The 21,053-nt window shown below is 38.7% G+C and overlaps 1 protein-coding gene across 1 annotated transcript in view; it reads right to left on the bottom strand.

The window, feature by feature from the left end:
• Positions 1-12,872: 12,872 nt before the first annotated feature.
• Positions 12,873-21,053, bottom strand: part of PLPPR4 (phospholipid phosphatase related 4) — a 29,322-nt gene continuing 21,141 nt past the window's right edge. The window contains exons 6-7 of the mRNA XM_066324555.1: positions 19,673-19,846; positions 12,873-17,654 (exon numbers count right to left, since the gene is read on the bottom strand). Coding sequence (XP_066180652.1) covers positions 16,317-17,654; positions 19,673-19,846 — 1,512 coding nt within the window. The 3' untranslated portion in view covers positions 12,873-16,316. The remainder of the gene's footprint in view (positions 17,655-19,672; positions 19,847-21,053) is intronic.

The raw sequence follows: 21,053 nt of genomic DNA, 5'->3' as shown, positions 1-21,053 counted from the left end.
TATCCAGGACCAAACTGTACATGATAATAAATTGCATTTTAAAAATGTTAGAAAATTTCAGAGTACATGTTTTTGCAAGGGTTCAAATCAGATACTTTTTAAAGATGGCTCTGGTTTAGGAAATCACAGTCCTTTAACATGGCTGCATTAAACCCAGTTTGCCACAGGCCCTGTGTATCACCACCAAGGTGTTGTTTGAAGAACCCTCTGAACCATGAACTGTTGAGCAGTTGAGATTTTTCTTACATCGTTGTATTGATATTTCTGCTTGATCTTCCACATCATGAGATATTTTACTCCATCAAGCCATTCTAGCGCTGATTCTCACTTTTTATTTTCACTTTGAAGCTCCATTTAGTCCTGATTGCAAGATACACAAGCACACAGGATTATTTAGTCTCAGAGAACTTGATGGATGTCAGAAAGTCAGAATATGGTACGTTAAATGTGTGTGGAGTGTATCAGCCATAGCTGATGGCAAAGACAGAGTTTCATAGGCTTTGTTTTACTGAGTTACAGGATTGAGAATGCTGAGGAGTGGTGGTGAGTCCTGGATTTACAGAAATGTTGAGTCATGCCTGTCTCTGGTAATAGCCAGCTGGTAATCACAAACACTGGGGGTGCTTTATTGCCAGGCTTACATTTCAGTTAAAGCATCTATAAAAATGTGTTGGTACAATTGCAGGAGGGTACATTTGATTTGCTGTTTTTGTATTGTACTGTTGTTTGTAACTCAGAAATCCTTGGTGATACAATTATTTCAGTCCGCAGGTGGATGTGCAGCCATCTGTCTGTCTTGCCACCAGCCAGGCTGCTGCTACAAGTGCTGCCTAGAAAGACATTTTTCAATGCCTTTCTCAAACTGTCCAGTCTGTTTCAGAAATCACCTCTTTTCCTCAGGTTTTGTGAACGTACAGGAGATATTTCCATCATCGAGTGAGCTCTTTGGCAATGCTATTCCAACTCTCACTTTTGCTTTGATCTCAACCAGAAATCTGCTTTTATCAGGTTCAGTAAGCCTTCTTTTTTCACTATACTGCAGTGTAGGATTTTAAAAAAATCATTTGGAGAATAAAAACTGGATATCTTGGGATTTTCTTTCTTTCTAATAAGCCACCTTTCCAGTAGCCTTTTCCAGGAGTGGAATCTAAACAGCTGCTGCCACTTGGCTTCATTGACATATTCAGCAGCTGGGCTTGCATTCAGGGTAGTCAAAGTCTGCAAGATGCTTGAACATCATATAGACTGAGTTCAGGTTTTAAATAATGGAGATTATATATATAAAAATAATATCTAAAAATAACAATAAATGAGTAACAAGAAAAGTAGCAAACATATAAACTCTAAACTACAACTGGGAATGTATATATTTTGAATCAATTCTTCTTCTTTGACCATTTCCAAAAAGAAGTTTTTACAAGACAAATTAACTGACAAATTAACAGTTTATACTAAAGTAACCGATGAGCTATTAATGGAATCATCCGAGCCAGAGGTTTGCTATTTTAAATCCTGATGCCATTCCAAGTGAACTTTTTAAGGTAAATGTTGCTATTCTGTGCTCTATAACATGATAATAGACCGCATACTTCAACAAAATAACTTCAAATAGCTTAACAAATAGCTTTAACAACAAAATAGCTTCAGAATAACTCTTGAGATTAATTCTATTGATGTCTTATAAATAAAACATAGAAGTGTCACTGCTATACTCATTTACATGTCAAAAATGATCAAGAACAAAGGTGTGCATTTTCTTTTTTAATATGCCTTGACACGAAGATGACACATTAACTTTCCTTGTGATGATGGCAGACCTTGGTGTCTGCCATCAAGGCCACTCTTTCCTTGGGTTCAGCATATAACTAAAAGGACAGAAGTCACTTAAAAGAAAGGTAGTGTGATGAACCTATGTTGATCAGCTGCCCAGTCTGGACACCAGATCTGGGAACATCATGGGGCAAGAAGTCTGTTACAACATCTGGGCAGTGTGCCCAGGTGGCCAAGAAGGCCAGTGACATCCTGGCTTGTATCAGGCTTATTGTGGCCAGCAGGACCAGGACAGGGATTGTCCCCCTGTAAGTGATACTTGTGAGGCCACACCTCGATTGTTGTGCCCAGTTTTGAGCCCATCCCTTCAAGAAAGGCATCAGGATGCTGGAGAGCATCCACAGAAGGGTAACAGAGCTGGGGAAGGGTCTGGAGCACAAGTCTGATGAGAAGCAGCTGAGGGAATTGCAGTTGTTCAGGCTGGAGAAAAAGGAGGTTCATGGGAGACCTTACTGCTCTCTACAAGTACCTGAATGGAGCTGGGTAGGTGTCAGTCACTGGTCCCAAATAACAGGCAATAGCATGATAGGAAATTGACTCCAATTGCACCAGAGGAGGTTTAGGGTTGATATTTGGGAAAAGTTCTTCACCAAAAGGGTTGTCAAGCTTTGGAGCTAACTGCCTGGAGATGTAGTTGTGTCACCACCCCTGGAAATATTAAAAAGATGTATAGATGTCGCACTTATGGATGTGGCTTGGTTAGTGGCTTTGGCAGTGAAGAGTTAATGGTTGGACTCAATCTTAGAGGCCCTTTCCAGTCTAAATAAATTGATGAAGGATTTTGTTTCAGTTACTGTAATCCCACTTGCAATAATAAATTTGGGAATAGCCATTAAAAATCACTGATTATCACTGTGAGACTGTCCCATTTCAGAAAAAACAATCAATAATATTTTAGAGAAAATAATGCTCAGCTCCCAGGTAGTTGCTTCGGTGAGAATTAATCTTTTGCTCTTTTGAAGAAGGATGTAAATGTTAAGATTTCTGTAGTTGAGGAAGAATAATAATATAAACAGGGGAGCCTTCCTGCCATCTCTGGGTAAGAATGGATATTGTGGCAGAGATATATGATACCAATACCACAGCGAAGTTGTGGGTGAAGTGAGGAAATAGGCTTAAGCTTGGTGATAAAATTAACAAATGTAGGATGGGGATGTCAAGTCTGGAGTCATTGTAGTTCTCTGTAAATAATTTAGTCCTGAAGTAATGTCTTCTGTCTGAAAATAGCTATTTGGACATTTTATAGCAGTATACTAACATTTTCAGAAATAGAGAAGTTAGGAGGTTTTCACTTTGTGATAGCTGACTCTATGCTCCTTATGAATGCGTGTGTCTGTATGCTGAAATTAGAGTATCTAGACTCCTAATGAAATGTAACTTGAATAATTTTCTACCTTTTAACTTTCTCTCGAAGGAGTTTAAAAACATAAGATGGAAGAGTTGCCAACATAAGTGATAGAACAGATGAAATTTTAGTTATGTAAAGCTGACTCAAGTTATGAGCTCATGCTAAGGGAGAAATCAGTGCAGTGCAGGCTGGGCACCCCTTGTAGTCTATTGGTGCTCAGTAGATGTTGAGAGTCTTGTACACACACACACACAGACACACACACACACACAGAGCCCTGTGTGAGGACATTCAGACCACTGAAAAAAGCCATACCAGGAGTCTTATACTGGTTTTGGTTATAAACCAGAGATAATTGGTTATATAACCAGAGATACTGTCAGAATAAAGCTTTTGCTGTTGAAGGACTACTTTACTTTTGATTTACTTTCTTCAGTGTAATTTGATCCTGTTCTCATTTTATTTCAGTGGCTTTAGATCAGGCCCTATCGCTAATTTCAGCTCCAATCGGTTTCCCTGGTAACATTTTATTTTTAGCATCATTATGCTTCAGAGATCTGTCATGGAGGGTTCATTTTAATTTTATTTTATATGTTTTATTTCATGGTAAAATGATAAAAGCCCAAAACCCTAGTCTGTTCCACAAAATATCTATAAACAGCTAAAAAAATGTGACATTCTTACATGGTTAAAATTTTTATTACTTTGCTGCTACCTCCCCCCATTGATTCAGCGGAAGATTTTTAGGAAACAAGCTGTTAGACATTCATGAATTTTTAAATCCTTTGAAAATCATTACCCCTTTGTGCACTAGAGATGTGTTATTCTGATTTTTCAGATCTACTACCACAGCAGGCCCCAAACTCTCAGCAGCACGGTGAGTATAAAATAATTGGTCTGGCAGAAAAGGAGGAATACTTCTCTTCCTCTTCAGCACTAGTCACCTCCTCTTTCTGCAAATTGTCCAGACAGAAGTAAAAACCTGTGGAGATTGTATCTGTTTCCACTTTTAGGTTCTGTTTAAGGACATGTACTTGTACAGTTACCTGAGTGCCTTGCCTAGAAATTTCTTCAACCTCTGTTAGGAGTGTTAGGCTGACATTCTTGGTTTGGAGTCTCCAGCAGTGATTGCATAATGGGATTTTAGTTGGAGATAGCAGGGGTGTTTTTTTCCCTTTTTCCTCTAGTATTACCTGCTTGTCCTTTTGAAACAAAATGACTCTGACTGAAAGAACAAATGTAGCAGTTGGCAAGAAATTTTGTATATTTGTTTAGGTAACTTTTATTCATTTTAACCCTGAGACATTGGCCAACCACCCTGACAAAAAGCGCTGACTAGGGCTTAGCTGAAGTTAGTGGAAATGAAAATAACCTGTCAAACATTAATTGAGTGAAAAATTATTAAAAACCATACAACCAAACTACAACACCCCCAGTACAATATCAATATATGCATAGAGTTCAGTGATACTACTTCACTGAAAAAGGAAAAATTGTAAAATAAGATTGTAAAGCTGTCAATATTTTCTCAAGGTAGTTTGGATTTAGAGTGTTATTAGCCCATTAACAGATCAAGGACTTTCTGATTATGTGTTTCACTCAAGCTGCATAGGAAAGATGATCTGTCAGAATTTATCAGCAGATGAATAATTATTTATCCTCTTATAGAGGCTCCCATTTATAGTATTTGTCAAGCAAGTTCTCTCCTGGGGATGGATTATAATATGAGCACTCCATGGTGTGATGAAAGCCTTCCCATACCTCAGGCTCTGTAATTTCCTTTTAGCCAAAATAATTGCCATAATGGGACATAAGGTCTAAAAACCTTTAACTGAAGGTCTTGTGCTATTCAGAAGATGCCTTGGTTACAAGCAGATGCTCCTATTTTCTGGCAATCCTGAAATCAGGGCTCTTCTATAAGTGAAAAAGAACCCAAAATTTTCATGGTTGCTAGGAAAAAGGGAAGAGAGAAATAATTCTTCCTTGCAGAAATGACCAATTCACATCATAAAGTATGTCATTCTCAGTATTTTTTAGCTCTATATCTTCATCTGTCCAAACAATCTCGACTTAATCTGATCTAAAATCATCTGACAGGAGATGTTAATTGGGCCAGTAAGATCTCATCACTAGCTCTTGAGAGCCGAAGCAAAACAATGGGAGAGCTGCCAGTCATGGCCTTTGGTCCCTCTCAGCTTCCATACCTAAAAGTCGTGCTAATGGGAGTTGGTACATTCCTTTCTGACAAATTTGCTTGTTTTCTTCACACAGACACGTTTTTTCACATCTTGCAGTGAGCAGGAATGGAAAGGCTTTTAAAAGAAGGAATTGCTGGAGCTTTCATAGCACAAAGGCTCATACAAATTGCTTGTCAGTCAATTGGATTTGATAGGCAGGAAAGACAGATTGGTGAGAAATGGGGTTAGGATATTTGTGAGGTTCTAGCTAGAACATTTCTCATTTCACAGTTTGGAATTTTTACACTGAGGGGAAAGCTGAAATGCTGCTGATTTTGTTTGTTGCTGTGAGTTAATAATTAGCCACTGATTGATTTGATGGTTTTGTTAGTGCTGATTATTTGATCTGTTTTGGAAGACACTCCTATTTTGAAAGCTAAATGTGATGGTACTGCACTTTATTTGCACTTTGCTCCTTTAGAATATTTTTGCTCTTTCTTAGAAGGGGGAGGAGGAATGAAGAACAATAAAAATTGGTACCTTGAAGCAGTATCAGCCTCCTAAAAGTGTGTGTCTGTCAGCTTTTGTTTCTGTAGACAAAGGGGCACAATGCTGCCAGTGATTCATGCTGCCAATACAGTAGGACCCGGGAGTGTCTCCATGGACTGTGGTGCAGCAGTTTGTGTTGGCTGATGCAGTACCTTTGATGGAGTCACCTTTGAACATACATATTTTGGCATCTATACAGCTTACTGTCATCATGTTTCACAATGGCAAACACAGGAGATTGTGCTTCCCAGGACATGCAACCTAAAGAGAAAGGAAAGTAATGTGGCAAAAAGGAAGAAGTGGATAAACACAACCTGTTGTATTGAGCTGTAGTTTTTGTATGGAGAAAACAAGGTAGGGTACTGGGACATGGCATTAGTACTACAGTGAGGAGTAACAGGTGTTATAAAATCTAAAAATACCTGGATTTTCACTTTTCTAAGAGTGTTAAAGGAGAGTAGAAGAAACTGGAGACAGCAAAGATTTCCATAACTCATTGTCTTTCCCCCTTGTTCATATTCTGTCCGTATTCTTGTCCATGCTGTGAATCACTGACCCTGCTGCTATTACTACTCTAGGTTTATCATTTCCCAGGCTCTTACTGCTAACAATTTCCTAAGTCCAAAGCCTCACACAGGCTACTTATGTTGCACTAAGGACAGTCAGGGCTGCATTCTATGCATGAAGTCATGCTAAGGATAGTGCAACAGGTTTCCTCCTGGCAGTTATCAAGTGATTCTGGCAATTTCAAGGGAATATTTCTTTCTAGTTTTTAAAATTGTTTAGAAATTAATTTTATCCCTCCATCAATAATATATATGTCCATGTGTGTTCCATATTTTGACATTATGATTACTTTCCTGGGCAGAGCTGTAAGTTGTAGTAACAGCTAGAAGATTTCCTGCTAGTTTTCAAACATACCAGGTTATTTAATCTTGACAGTATACATTTTCTCAAGACTGATTTAGTTCCAGTGGACTTCAGATGCTGAAAAGACTGAGTGATTATGTTAGCTAACACACAGAGTTCAAGAAAATTTTAACATTCACTATGATAGCTAAAGGATCTTGTTTATTGTAACTGACTCTTCACTGTCCCAAGAACAACCAGGTTTTAGTTTTTTTAAGATGATGTAGATTACAGTTTGAAAAGAAGCAGCATACAATATATAAATCTTCTGTCCTTTTGTCTCCTCTTCTTAATAAGCACTCATTACTCTGATATATACCAAGCACTCTCAAGCAGTAAAAACCAGGCCAATCTGAATGAAAGAGGTATTTTCCTTAAGGCTCCTTTCAGGCACTTGGTAGTAGAAGACATAGATTTGAACTTTGTGTTCAGTGAGGAGACAATATAATCTATTAGATGCTCAGCAAAACATCTAAAAATATGTATTTGGAAAGTATATGCTAAAAACACATAAAGTACTTTCAACACTTTCATGCTGAAGTGAGAAATCTGTGATGTTCATATCCAGAAGATTCTGCTGCATAGGTTGTTCTATGGTATTGGCACCAGAGACATGTAAATATTGCAAATATCTGAACTTCTGGATTCATAGCACCTCAATTCAATTGAATTTCCTCTTCTGGAAAAATGAAGGATCTTTCCATTAATGCAGGAAACAATTATTGCAGTTTACATGAGGTCAATTCATACTTTTTAGTAGAAAGCAGCATTACTGTGCTGCCACCGAGTACCATTATGCAGTGAAAACCATGTAGGAGTGCATTTAAATGGAGTACTTTATTTTTGTCTCACAGAAGAGAGAAAAACGGGATAATTTTTCAACATACAATTTTTTTTTCCTTTTTAAATGATAACATCAGAATTCTACCAGGAACTGGCAGCACTCAGTAAAGATTAATACAGTTGCAGCAGATTATGGCATCTACCAAATGTCATCATTGTGCCCTAAATATAATACACATAACAGATATTACATCTCTGCTAATAATTTATTATATGACTACTTTGTTTTATGTAGTCCAGTCTTTTAAGAAGTGCGAATCAGGTGGACTCAGAATTCAATTTATCAGCTATATATCAGTGCTAAACTCTCCCTGGATAATCCAAAGCTCCATGTTTCCGTAATTTAAAAGCAGAAATACATTTGCACTTTCCTAGAGAATTATGAATAATGCGATAGTGACTACAGAGAAATAAAATTTCAGCCTTGAACTGTTGTCATTATAATTTTTTTCTAAAAGTAATCTCTAAAGTCCTGTTTTTTCAGTTATTTAGACAGTATCTATTTCTATTTGTTAAAATTGTTCCTTGATTCCCCATAAAGGGGTTGCACTGTATGTGAGAGAGACTTGTTAATTCTCTACAAAGCTGGAACAAGACTGGGTGTAATAGAGCATGGAATGGACACCCCTGTAGTGTATGGCTCTGGCAGCTGGATTCCTTATGTACAAGAAAGTATCATCAACTGGAATAGGAGAGATGGATTAGAAATATAGAATTTCAACTTCATTTTCTAGCAAATAGGAACAAACACTGCAAAAGTAAAGCACTCTTCCACTGCTATGGGAGCAATGTCTGGATAAGAAATTAACAATCAGGCACTATAGCTTTTTTCATTTTTCTGAGAATGCAAAGCACTATGAACATCAGATTAAAGCTTCTGAATGACATTTATTCCATAATTTTTTAGTTTTTCATCTCCAGTTTTCCACTGAGTTATTGAGTCCTGGTAGAAAGTATGCTAAGCCTGTGCAGCTACTTTACATTATAATTGAATTTATATTTACATTATAAATAATAACTGATCATCATTTATCTGTTTCAAATTTTAAATTGTGATTGAACAAAAAAAGCTAGATGCAGTGTATGGTATACTGCTGATCCATGGTTTTTCCTCAGTGTAGCAATGATGCAGCACATCTAGCTACTACATCTGTTTCTATGGAAGCAGATCTTTTGCTGTGTCTCTCTACACGCTTTCCTTTGGAACAACAGACTGTACAGTCTGACATGGCTTAGTGGCATACAGCTGACACTGTCCAACTCACCAGTCTTTCTACAAATCCACTCAGTGAGTTTCTCTGGTAATATGTTCCTTCAGAGGTTCTAAAGTATTTTGGTTGTGTTAGCTGTATGTCTAGTGCTAGGTTAGCTACTCTTGTAGTTTTCAAAAATTTTGATCTTGAATATCAAAGCTGCTGTGTAGCTTCTGTATCACTCCACAGATTAAGATATACTCTCACCAGTTCCTTTGGTTCCTCTCCTAACCCTTCTTAATGTCAAGAGCTCAGGGCTTTGCACATTTTGTATCTTAAGTATGGAGGAAATTATTCTATCGCAGTGACCCAGTATTCATTTATTTGATTAATAACTGAAGAGGAATTAAGAAAGCACTGATTGTACTAATTAGCTGCCTACACTGCTTGATAAAAATCACACGTAAATTAAAAATTATGATTTTGTTCTTTCAGTGCTGCTTACTCTTTCATATTCTGTAGCATCTTCAACTTGCTCTGGGCTCACTTTTTTTCTTGGGTGATGTATAAGTTTTGGGGCTTTTGGACCTATATCTGAATTCTTCCACTTGCATCATAAAAGAAGTTGGTGAATGGAGAACTCTTTCATAAATCTCATTAAAAATAGAAGCGTTTAAAGAAACTTCTTGCCACGGTCTGCCTTGGTTTAGCAGGTTAGACAAGTCTGCAATCTGTTAGGCATACAGAGCTCACAGCACATTTGTTTTGTGTTACCAGCCAGAATGTGCTAAATGAAGCTGTCCTGATCATCTAAACTGCATACTTCCCTTCAGTTTTCCTGCTCATCTTTGGTAGTAAACCAAGGCATTAGTTTGTCATCATATCCGTAGCAGTTCTCAGGAAACTAAAGCCTAAAAGTGGCCAAAACCTGCAACTATTCCCTGCCAGGCTGGTTCATAATCAGTGTTGGGAATCACTTCTGTGAAAACTCTCCTCTTTTATAAGAGCAAAAATAATTGTCTCAAATGCTACAGGAAGACAAGAAGTATCAGAGGAGACTGCACAAGTTTTCAGCCCCTGCTGATGCTCTATGAACAAAGTGTACACCTGGACTCTGGTAAGTATCCACGCATCTCCTTGACTAAAGCAAACAAATTTCAGAATGACTGGCCCACAGGATCAGTTATATAGCTCAGCCAAAGACTATCTCATCAATATGCACATGAAAGAACACCGAAAGAGTGCATACTTAAAACTTTGATAAACCTAGCATGTACTAACTGAAAACATTATAGCTAGTTTTAGAGAAAATTCAAATATTGGCTATTCTTTACAAAGTATAGTCACATAGTTTACAGGTGAAAATGAGCAAAGCTCTTGCTCCCAGTTGTGTGATGTTGTTCACACAGCAGAGATAGTCTTCTGGCCTCAGCATGGGGTAGGAACAGACATCATAATCCACAAACTTTGAAGCAGGAGCAGAAACAGGATCACATTGCACTCAGATATGCTCCAGTCTCCTGTGAATGATTTGGTGAGAGAGCAGAGCTTTTCCTTATGCATCATTTAGTAGCTGCAGAGATTTGACAGATCCACAAATCCCCAGGACTCCCATTTCTTGCTGAGCAGCACTGGAAATGTAATAGAGTAAGAAAAAGCTGCATGGCACCTGGCCTTTGAAGGTAGGCAGAGGTTTGGAGGGGGGAATTTTTTTTTCCCTCTTAAGCATGAGAAATGCTTTCTAGGACCGAGCAGACTTGCTTTAGTTATAGGTAGGTTGTTTTCTGTTTTGGGGTTTTTGGGGAGTTTTGTTTGTTTGTTTGTTTGGGGGGGTTTTGTTTTACTTTTTTTTCAGGAGTATGCCAGTAAAGCCATTGAATGTGAAGATTTGTGTTATCCTATATGGCAAAATCACAGATTTTGTATATGGCAGGTATAATTAAATGATGTCTATATGCATATTTGGAATGACTGAAGAGATTACTGCAGGCAAAGCAGAAAAAATTTTAGATAGAGTATTTGTGGCCTTGCCACAATTTGTTCCTTGATTAAAATTGTAGATTTAGCTTTTTCCTTCTAAACCCTGACTTGAACATGTTAACTTTGTGTTGTGAGTTTGTATGCACATGCATGCAGCTGGAGTTCCCTTACTTTCATTTTGAGTGTGGAGTATGGAGACACTTGGAAGTTTTATCTCACGTTTGATACATTCTGTGCTTTAAGGATTGTGAAAAGACTTTATTCATGACTTTATAAAAAAGGGTTCTAATGCCTTTAAAATGTTCCTGCCAAATTAGGTATGCACTGATCTGTCACACAAAAGGTCTGCATAAATCTATACCAAACTGATTCTGGTACAGTCTTGGCTTTTGTGACTTCTTATATCAAGGCCTCTGAAGCTCTTATAAAATCCAGCACAAAATAGATTTAAGTTTCAGTTTAATCAATCATATCTTTGTAAACCCTTTTGCATGAGCACATTTAGTCATCAATCTGGAGCTCTCTTAAATTATTGACACTCTTACTGTAGCCAGAATGGCCTAAGAGAATGTGACAAGGTTTGTCAGTAGAGGTACTTTCTCATCTTAGATGAAATTTTATATTATAATCTCTACATCAAAGATACCCTTGAGAGGGGGACTCTGTTTGTAGCCTAAATTCGTATGTTTAAAATGTGCCCTTTAAAATGTTTGAACTAATTGTTTAGGCCCCTTAGTGATCCATGGAAGGGGATATTCCCAGGGGAGAACTCATCAGATTTGCATTACATGTCAGCTTTCAGCAGTCTTACCCTAGTCTGTTCTTCTCTCTTGCATCCTTCACCAAGTGTCTCACTCAAGGCATATAATGCACTGCCACAGCATCTGCTGCTGGCCAAAGGAGAGGCCTCTCCTGAAACTGGCTACTCATGCCATGGGGGCAGAACATTCTTCAGCCCCAGCCACAAGAAGAAAGCGCCTTCTGTCACCACAGAAGGAACAGTATCACAGCTGTACGCACACCCCTTTCATCGAGACAACATACTGGTCTTAGATTCTGTTTTGCTCGAGGGATCCCATCTTAACTTATAGAAGTCATGGGACAGGGGCTGCCGAGTGAGGCAGATTTGCAGCACAGCTTGTGGCAGTGTCAGCGCACCCCACCTGCCTGATGTGGAGCACGGCACGTGTGGCATCGCACCGTTCAGCCTGGCTGGAGCCAGCAGGGACTGCAGCTGCCCACTGCCCCAGCCACAGCAGGTTACCCACCCTAAGGACACACAAGCACAAAGAGGCAGCCTGCACAAAGGCCCAGGAACACTTGGGAAAGCCTCTGCTACTCCCTGTGGTCCTTATTAGGCCATTAGCAATGGCAGTGCATGCCTCAGCCATAGCTGTCTTCCACCCCAGGCACATGGGCCCTGCTGTTGCCATTTGAGGGAGTTTCGAGACAGACTTGGAGACAGTCTTTGCTGTTTGCTCACCACACTACTTTGTGTGCCTTCTGGTAAGACTGCTTTTCACAGTGTGCTGTTACACATAAGGTTTTTCACTGTTGCCAGCAAAGGATGTACGACACCTGCTGACTCCTGCAGCCTAACTTCTGCCCCTGGGGAGAGCCTGTCCTCTCTGCCCTGTTCTCATTCACAAATCCAAGGCTGGCCTCACCATGTCTGGCAGCTGGAGAGCCTGTCCTCTCTGCCCTGTTCTCATTCACAAATCCAAGGCTGGCCTCACCATGTCTGGCAGCTCTACCCAACATTAGCAAGGTGGCTGAGGGGCATAGCAATGTAGCTGGTGCTGTGGAATGATTGAGCAGACACATCCTCACATGGCTTGAAGTTCCCAATTCACTTGGGGTTTTTTTGTAAAATCTTTTTTGGTTAGAGAAAAGCTTGTTTGGACACTGCTCCTTAGAAATTCCTACCACTGTGCAAGGTCTCGAGGTTTCTCACTGATGACCACTTTTACACACTATGAGATACCTAACACTGAAAAATAATTCTGGGCGGGAATCGATACTGCTTCACCACAGAGATAAACATCAATGAGGAATTTAATCTTTATTTCATGATGTTAGCACAATAAACTCACACAGTAGCATTGATCTGTACTTATTTAACAAAATACATTTATAGCAATTTACAAATTATTTTCCATTTGAAAACATGGCATAACATTTTATTAAACACAATACTTTATATAGAGAATTCTCATTTAAAAACATATTTTATTTTTAAGTATTTTCTCAGTAAAGCACAGCCTAACAAAGAAATTCGTGCCTGTTAGCAAGTAAGAAAATCAGAACACTAAGAAGATGTCACCTGTCAATTTATTTGATTAATTTTAAATTAAGGTACCAGTGGAATGTAAACAAAGAGTAATTTTACAAAAGGCTCCTTATCAAATATACATGCAGAGGTCTGAGTTCCAATGTATATATTATTACATTTCTGCTTTCTAATGTAATATAATTTGATAAGCCATTATTAAAAACAGTAGCCTTTGGCACTTTGAGTAAAAAAGAATATATCAATATTTATGTATAGAACATAATTTCAATGATTACACAAGAGCTTTAAAATCTTTTCTTAAGAAATAGGAAACTTTAGGAAAAATATCACACTGCACTTGAAATAGTGCAGCAAGTTTTAGAGTAATAAAAGCAACATATATGCCAATATATATCTGACTAAAACCAAGGAATAAAGAACAAACACTCCCACCAGGAATCCTGCTGTTTCCAAAACAGCTAAATTGCCAGAGGGAACATTTTCTAATCTTTGCTTTATTGCCATTATTCTCCATTTCAATTTTCCTTTATTTCCAGGTTCATCTACTTATGTTCTTTTCCCCTGCACTTACAAACTAACAAATGATTGCGTCTTATTTCCCTGCATTGATAGGCCAACAGTGTTTGTGTCTTACCCATTCCTTTAAAGCTAATCCTACCTGCTTTATCCTGTACCTAGACTAAACTAAATCCAAAGGGTTTTGTTCATGACACTCCAAGTGTTTGTAATTCCTAGGAATCTTGTACAAAATTTCATATTAAATACCAAGGACTAAAGGTACATCTTTTTGAAAAGAAAAAACAAATCCTGACTTGTAAATACTAGCATCTGAGAACTTATTACTAAAAAAAATAATTTTTTTTCTTTTTCTCCTGGTATCTATGATTATTTTTCCCAGCTGATGTGCCATAAAGTGTGTCTTCAACATACAGTGCCTTTGACAAACACAATATGCTGCAACCCTACTGGGTAGCTTCTTACATGCAACCTGCAAAGTACTTTCTCCCAATCATCCTAAGTATGATGGGATCATCTTGTATCAATAGCAGAAAGAGTGTGGTCATTTCCTCAAGGACTGACTCTCTTCCACAGCACTGGGTGATGGGCAGGTGAGGGAAGCATTGCTTGGCACAGTTGGCTTGACAGTAAGCATTCAGCTAAGCTTGGAGCACCTGTAAAACTGGGAAATACATATAAAGCTTTCCATTGACTCGCAAACACCATCCTCATACTTATGAAATTACTTAGGTTTGGGGTTGGGATTTTGTTTTGGCTTGGAGATCTTTTTTTGGGTTTCTGTTTTGTTGTTTGGTTTGGTTTGTTTTTTTTTTTGTTTGGTTGGTTGGTTGGGTTTTTTTTGGTCTATGTTTTTGTTGTGCTGTTTATCTTCTTGAAAAGGATGATTCTTCTTTCTACCTCTTACTTGGCTGGGGTAGGGTGGGCTTTTGCTTAGAGTTCTGTGGGGTAGGGTCTGTAGACAGGTTCTGACTATAGAGGATATATCTGGTTCTCTGATACCCTAAATAAGGAGAGGACTTCGATCAAAACACTTTTCTCAAAAAGCAGAGAACAGACCTGGTCTGCTACTTATTCAGTGAGAGGACTGCTAAGCCATTCCCTTCCCCTCCTAGCAGGGGAGCTGGTAGGTGTCTGGGAGTGCCTGCCCTTTTTCAGGTAGAAATAGGAGAGAATGAACAGCTGCAGTGAGTGAGCACTGCCCGGGGCTTCAGGGTTTAAGTCAGAGCCAAATGAAATGAGGCATTTCTTCTAGCAGGCCCACTGTAGGACATGCCATGTTTATCCCTTTCAGAGCTTATCCTTCCAGTAATTTTTGGCAATGGAGATTTTTATCAGGCAAGTTTTATCATTATATCCAAAGCTCAGTTTACTAAAATAATTCATGTTCTCTCAGGTGCAGAGACCTTTTATATTCTTAAGTGGCAGTGGTGGGAAAATTATCATGCTTAAGAAGGCTCTGGAGGGTGTCTCAAGGGAGGTGAACTATAGTAGTGGCAAAATGCGACACTTGTTCAGTGATTCTGCAATACCAAGGCATTCAATTCTTTAAAGCGAAGCACAAATCCCCTAAGTGATGGTGATTGGGGTGAAACTTGTGATTGTTCTTCTGGCGTACTAAGCAAGTGAGGTGAATGACTGCTTCTAAGTGTGAGCTATGATATTAATTCCTGTCCTCTTGGAAGCTGGTCAGGAGAGTTGTCTTCTATTTTTATTTATTCATGGCTCACCTTTCACATTTGCACATCCTGCAGTTATTGGTGTCTTGCATTATTTGTTTAAAAACTAATAGAAAAATGGAAGGGTCACTGAAGGACTGAATAAGAAGTTTAAAAATGTAACATCTGAATTATTTGTAGTACTTGATAAGACCCCTAAAAAACTGTAATTTAAAACAATTCTACAAGTTAGCCCAATAAGAAGCAGCCTCTTCATTAGTAACACCTGTTCTTAAACAAAAGTTGAGCAGTAGCAGCAAAACTATTCAAAATAGAGTAATTCCATTCTAATGGAATGTCACCCACACATTTTTTGTTGCAGTAGACATCTTAAAGAACTACACAAAACCTTTGCAATCTCTGAATGTGACAGATCCACTATAACAAAGCTGTAAATATTTCCTACGCTAAATGAATGCAGCCAGCATCATCATAGTATTAGCAATATTACTTGTAAAGTAACTGCACATCAATATGTCATGTTTGCAGAGTCTAATAATTATGCAATTTTTCAAAACATGTAAAGTTATCATCAGCACCATCCTGTATTAAAGATTTGGTGCAAATTCTGCAAAGATGAATATATACCACTGATACAGCCTTTGCTGTGAAAAAGTCAGTCGGTTTTGGACACAAATATAAAATAAAAAGTTGGCACATTCAGGAAATACAGTGTCTGTGTTCAAGACCATTCTTTTAATTGACATCATCACCCTCAGATAAATGTTTTGAATCTGAAGAAACAAGTTGCATGAAAATGTTTCACATTAGTTCTGGCATTGTGCTTTTCCCCCCACCACATGCTGTTCACAGGCTCATGCACATTGCACATCAGCAATGCAGGGCTGCTGGTCAATAATTTGGCACATAAAGGTAAATATGAGCTCAAAACAAAGGGAGCAGAACCTGTGTCAAGATGTGTTTACTTGTGGTGGTATGGACCAGCTGATATGTCTCCTTTCAGTCCTTGTACGCTCGGGTGGGGGATGTGCCTTTATAGAAGATGTTTCTGGTGTTCTCTGGACTGCTCCCTCTCTCAGGGATTAAAATGATGTTACCCTTTCTTCGAAGTGTTGAGTCCCGGCTGGAAGAAATGGACAGAGTCTCTGAGCCAATCTCACTTCCTTCCACTGGCGTGACTCTTATTGTAGTGATTCCATGATGGTGATGCTCAGTGTTATCTATGTTGCTTCTTTTCCTGTCACCGGACCCATAACTGTCTTTTAAGGAGTCACAGCTCTCAGAGTCTCTGTTAAGATCATTTAGCTCATATGTTTGACGAAGAGTGACTTTTTCAGGACCTTTCCATTTCCATGACCCACTTCCTTCACCTTCTGATGGCATTTGAATTACAGGTCTGTTATTTTCTGGATGGGCCTCAACTCTAACAATGCTACTTGGCTCATGGTCTGTCAAGGTTTTGTATCTGATAGCTCCTGTACAGGTCACTGTGCTTCCCTCTGAACTCTTTGGACTGCCCTGAAGCACTCCTTGCTGCTTGGACATGGCTATTACTTGCATGATTCTTGGCTGGCTATTACTCCTGCACGCAACACTCTTCTCAGCAGCTTTCAGCCACTTAGCTCTAGCTGAACTAGTTTTGGGTGATGTGTTCACATTCTCCTGAGTCTCTTCAGGAATGTGTACTAGCTGGGATGAACCAGGACGGGACTGAATAGAGACCCTTGGCCCACCAGTAAGCCCCGAGTTGTTACAACCTGGTACACTGCCAGGCTGGATTTTCAGGTATTGGCTAGTTGGGCCATGATGATCACCATTTACACCCACTCTGGAGGGTTCTGAGCTTGACCTCATTTCGATAGCCCTAGGTGGTGACTGGCCAGATTCAGTCTCTATTACCTGCAGTGACAACTTTCGACTTTCATTCTTGTTCTTCCACTGGGAGAGCAGCTGTTTGGAACGGGCAGAATCCATTGATGCGTGTATTGTTGCATTTCGTCTTGCTGGATCTTCCAAGGATGGTGTGTTGACTCTCGGCAAAGTGTTGCTGAAAGTAACCATGTTTTCCTTTCCCATTGGGCTTCGTGGTGTTATTATTTCAACATCAGCATTTGCTCTCTTGAGATTAGTCAGAGAGCCTGAATCTCTGTGGTTTCTATTCAGGATACTTTCCGTACGGTGAGAGACAATGCCATCGCTGCTGCCACCATTTTTACCTGGCAGGATTCTGTTGGCATCTTGACTGAGGTCTGTCAATGACCTTAGAGGTTCTCTGTGAAAATTTGGGTGAAACATGTTCTCGTCACTTGGTAAGAAGTTCCCCACAGCATACAGGCCCTGATATTTGGACAGAAGCATCAACAATTGGTTAAGAAAGTTTAAAAAGACACCTTGTAAGGTACTTGAATTACATTCTTTTGCTTTTAAGTAGAATTCAGTGACATAATTACTCCAGCTAAACTGATGGGTATGCTTATTTGCATTTCCTCACTAGTATAGCCTTAGTCCAAATTCTGTCCTCATACATACCTCTAGGTATGTATGTATGTGTTATCACTAGGGTAACCAGGGCATATTATTCATGGTAATAAACAGCTGAGGTAAGGATTTAGGCTCCATGACCTTTCCTCTTTTTACCAAGCAACAGATACAGGTAGAGAAATAATATTTTGTTAGAAAAACAGATGTTATGTTTGTCATCTCTTAGGCAAAGCTATTTTACAAATATACTACTGTCTCCCCTGATGTACTGAATCTAGTTACAGCTTGAGCTGTTCTCTGCCATTAGCAGATTCTGCCCTTTCTACTGTACAATAACCATGTAATACAATATCTACATCATAGAAAAATTTACCAACTTTAAATCAATTGCTTTCCAAGCTCTGCAGAACTTTAATAAGATTTAGTTATAAAACATTTTCCTAATCAGTAGACTCACTATAAAATGCTGTCATTTTAAAAAGACTCCACTGAGGGTATTCTGAGAGGGTCAAATATCTGACTCAGTCATTTGAGTTACTCGTTCTTTACACTCCTTTCAGAAATATTTGTAGTTTCACATTATTTCCCCCCCCACATCCTCCCATTGGTGTGTAGTTTTGAGGGCAGATTTACTGAGCACTGGGTATCCAGGACAACATACTCTGCTGTATGATGTCACACAAAAGTATATGAAGACCTAACAAAGCATACTTGTTTGTGTATTTTAAACATGAGGACAACAGCTCCATTTAGGTTAATCTACAACAGAGAATAATTTGAAGTAATATTCTCAATGGAGTTCCTTTCTGCTGATAGTGCAATCACAGAAGCTGATTTTAGTAGCTCATGGGGTTTCTATTATTACCCTGACTACTGTTTCTTCTGCCACTGTGAAAGCAATTTTTCCCTGGTCACCTCTGCAGACCATCTGCAGGTACCTCAGATTTTGTTATCACAGAAAAAAGGGGGTCAGGAAAATGAACTTATTTTAGTATTATACTGAAACTCATCATTGACTTCTTGAGGGTAAAACCATCCCACTGGCTCTTAAGACTCTTCTGTTCCCCTGCCTACACTCAAGCAGTGGTGTCAGCAGAAGCTCTGATTGTTCCCAGGCACCAGGGTTGCTCTCTGAGCAGCCAGGGCAGCGAATTCCTGTTGGAGACATGCTGAGAGCAGCAAGCAAAAGCAAGTGCTTGATGAGCTTCCTACTGACAGATACAATCAGGCCTGACCTACATGCTTCCTTACAGGACCCTTCCAAAAGGTGCTCCATCTCTTTTGACACAATACAAAGAAAAAACACAGTAATAACCCCATTTGACCATCCCTTTCCCCCTGCATGGTTTCCCTAAGAACTCAAAAGAATCACAAGTGTATAATATTGCCTTTTATTTCTTGCAGATTCATTCAGCTGAGATTCATTCAATTCACTCAGCTGAGTTGCTCACACTAATTCAGTAACTTTTTGAGATCATAAAGAGAACACTGTCAGTACCCACTCAGGTCAGCAACAAATACCAACTAATCAAATATTTTTCTTGTGTTACGCTTTTAAGTGTGGATTAGAAAAGATGAGTATTTTTAAGTATTTAATAAAGCACATAAAGTCAGAACTGTTTCTGTATACTGTGCCAGATGATTATATTCCACTTTATGCACTGTTATGGAACTTCACACTGAAATACTTGTTTGCTTTTTCCTGTTTGCTTTTAAAGTCATTATCCCTAATTCATCATCCTCAACACATGTTAACTTTATTTATAGTTATGGCATGTAGACATGATGAAAAGTTTTCATAAAAATAACCAGTACTCTTATTCCAGCCTTATAATTTTAATTTGCTAGAACTTAACCATGAATATTATATTTACCAAATAGAGAGCAATTCCTCCTCCTATGAGAAAGCCACAGTAAACATCAACTGGATGATTCTTATACTGGGTGATACGAGTCAGACCGCATATAATTCCACAGATGATAAAGGCAAAGACCAAAAGGGGTTTAAGAAGTTTTGAGGAGTCTGTTAACGTAGAATTGAAGTACATCTTGAAAAAGAAAGAAATAAAGAGGCAGTTGAAGAAACTTAAGTATACCTAAGAGGATTTTAACTTCTCACATTCAGTCTCTGTTTTATATATATAAATCACTAGTACACATTAATATTACAAGTAATCGATTTAATTTTATTGTACAGCCCTGTTAAAATTTGCTCACTTACTGCAGAAAGATCTTGAATCACAAGGAATGGATTTCCAAAAACATAGGCAGTGTTGCTTATTGACATCAATTAGGAAGAGTATTTTATGCCTAAATACTGTTCCTAATCAGCACCTAAATGTTCTGTAAATGTGACTAAGGAGCCACCGCTTCTGAAATACAGAAGCCAGATGTCATGCCAAATGAATGCAATAACCTGTTCCAACAAAAGCTACCACCAGATGCTTTAGAGAGCCATTTCTCAGCTGAGGGCCATAATATCAGGGAGGTCACAAAAATTAAGTGGAGGTGGTTCACTGGTGTTATTCCAAATTCTGGCCGTTCTCTGGGCAGAATAAATACTGGCAAACCCCCAGTACATGCACAATACTATTACCTAATGTCATTAACTGGTCCTTACTGTTGTTTTCCTCTGATTTTTACAGCATGAGTGATGGAATTTTTAAACTTCAAGTAAGTTGTCTGTAGCACAAACATTGTGGGCCTTGCTTAAGAAATGTTACTGCTCAGAAGGGCAAAATCAGCTGTGACTGCTGCAGCATGTCCCACAATTCTCTGCTAGCAACTGATGAGTTTTATTTACTTGCTTTGCAGTAACACCTTGAAGGCCTCTGGGAGTGATTGTGCCGTTTCATCCATGCTGCAAATCTCTGGAGGTGAAATCAAACTACATCACACAAAGGTCTGGCGCTTAATGCCTCAAGTTTAAATGCAGAAAATCAAGTGAAGACAGCAACAAAGAAAAGCCAGCACATAACAGTTAATTTGACTGGTAAGTTAAAATATCTCTGTGTAAGACAGATAAACACTGCATTTTATATGAGGATAATATGAGGTATCAAATATACTTTAACATAACACTTTTCTTTGCCTCTTAACAAAGGATATGAAGCAGTTGAATCTTTTCCTTATTGACAGCTACAATAAAACCAGCTTTATTAGTAGTTTTATTTTGCTTTCAAATTAGTAGGATAAAAATATCCATCCATCCATCCAAGATATCCAGGCAACACATAATTTTGTAATATACAGCAC

This window comes from Sylvia atricapilla, chromosome 9, assembly GCF_009819655.1.
Source record: "Sylvia atricapilla isolate bSylAtr1 chromosome 9, bSylAtr1.pri, whole genome shotgun sequence".
NCBI lineage: Eukaryota > Metazoa > Chordata > Aves > Passeriformes > Sylviidae > Sylvia > Sylvia atricapilla.
This window is presented reverse-complemented; position numbering and strand designations above follow the sequence as displayed.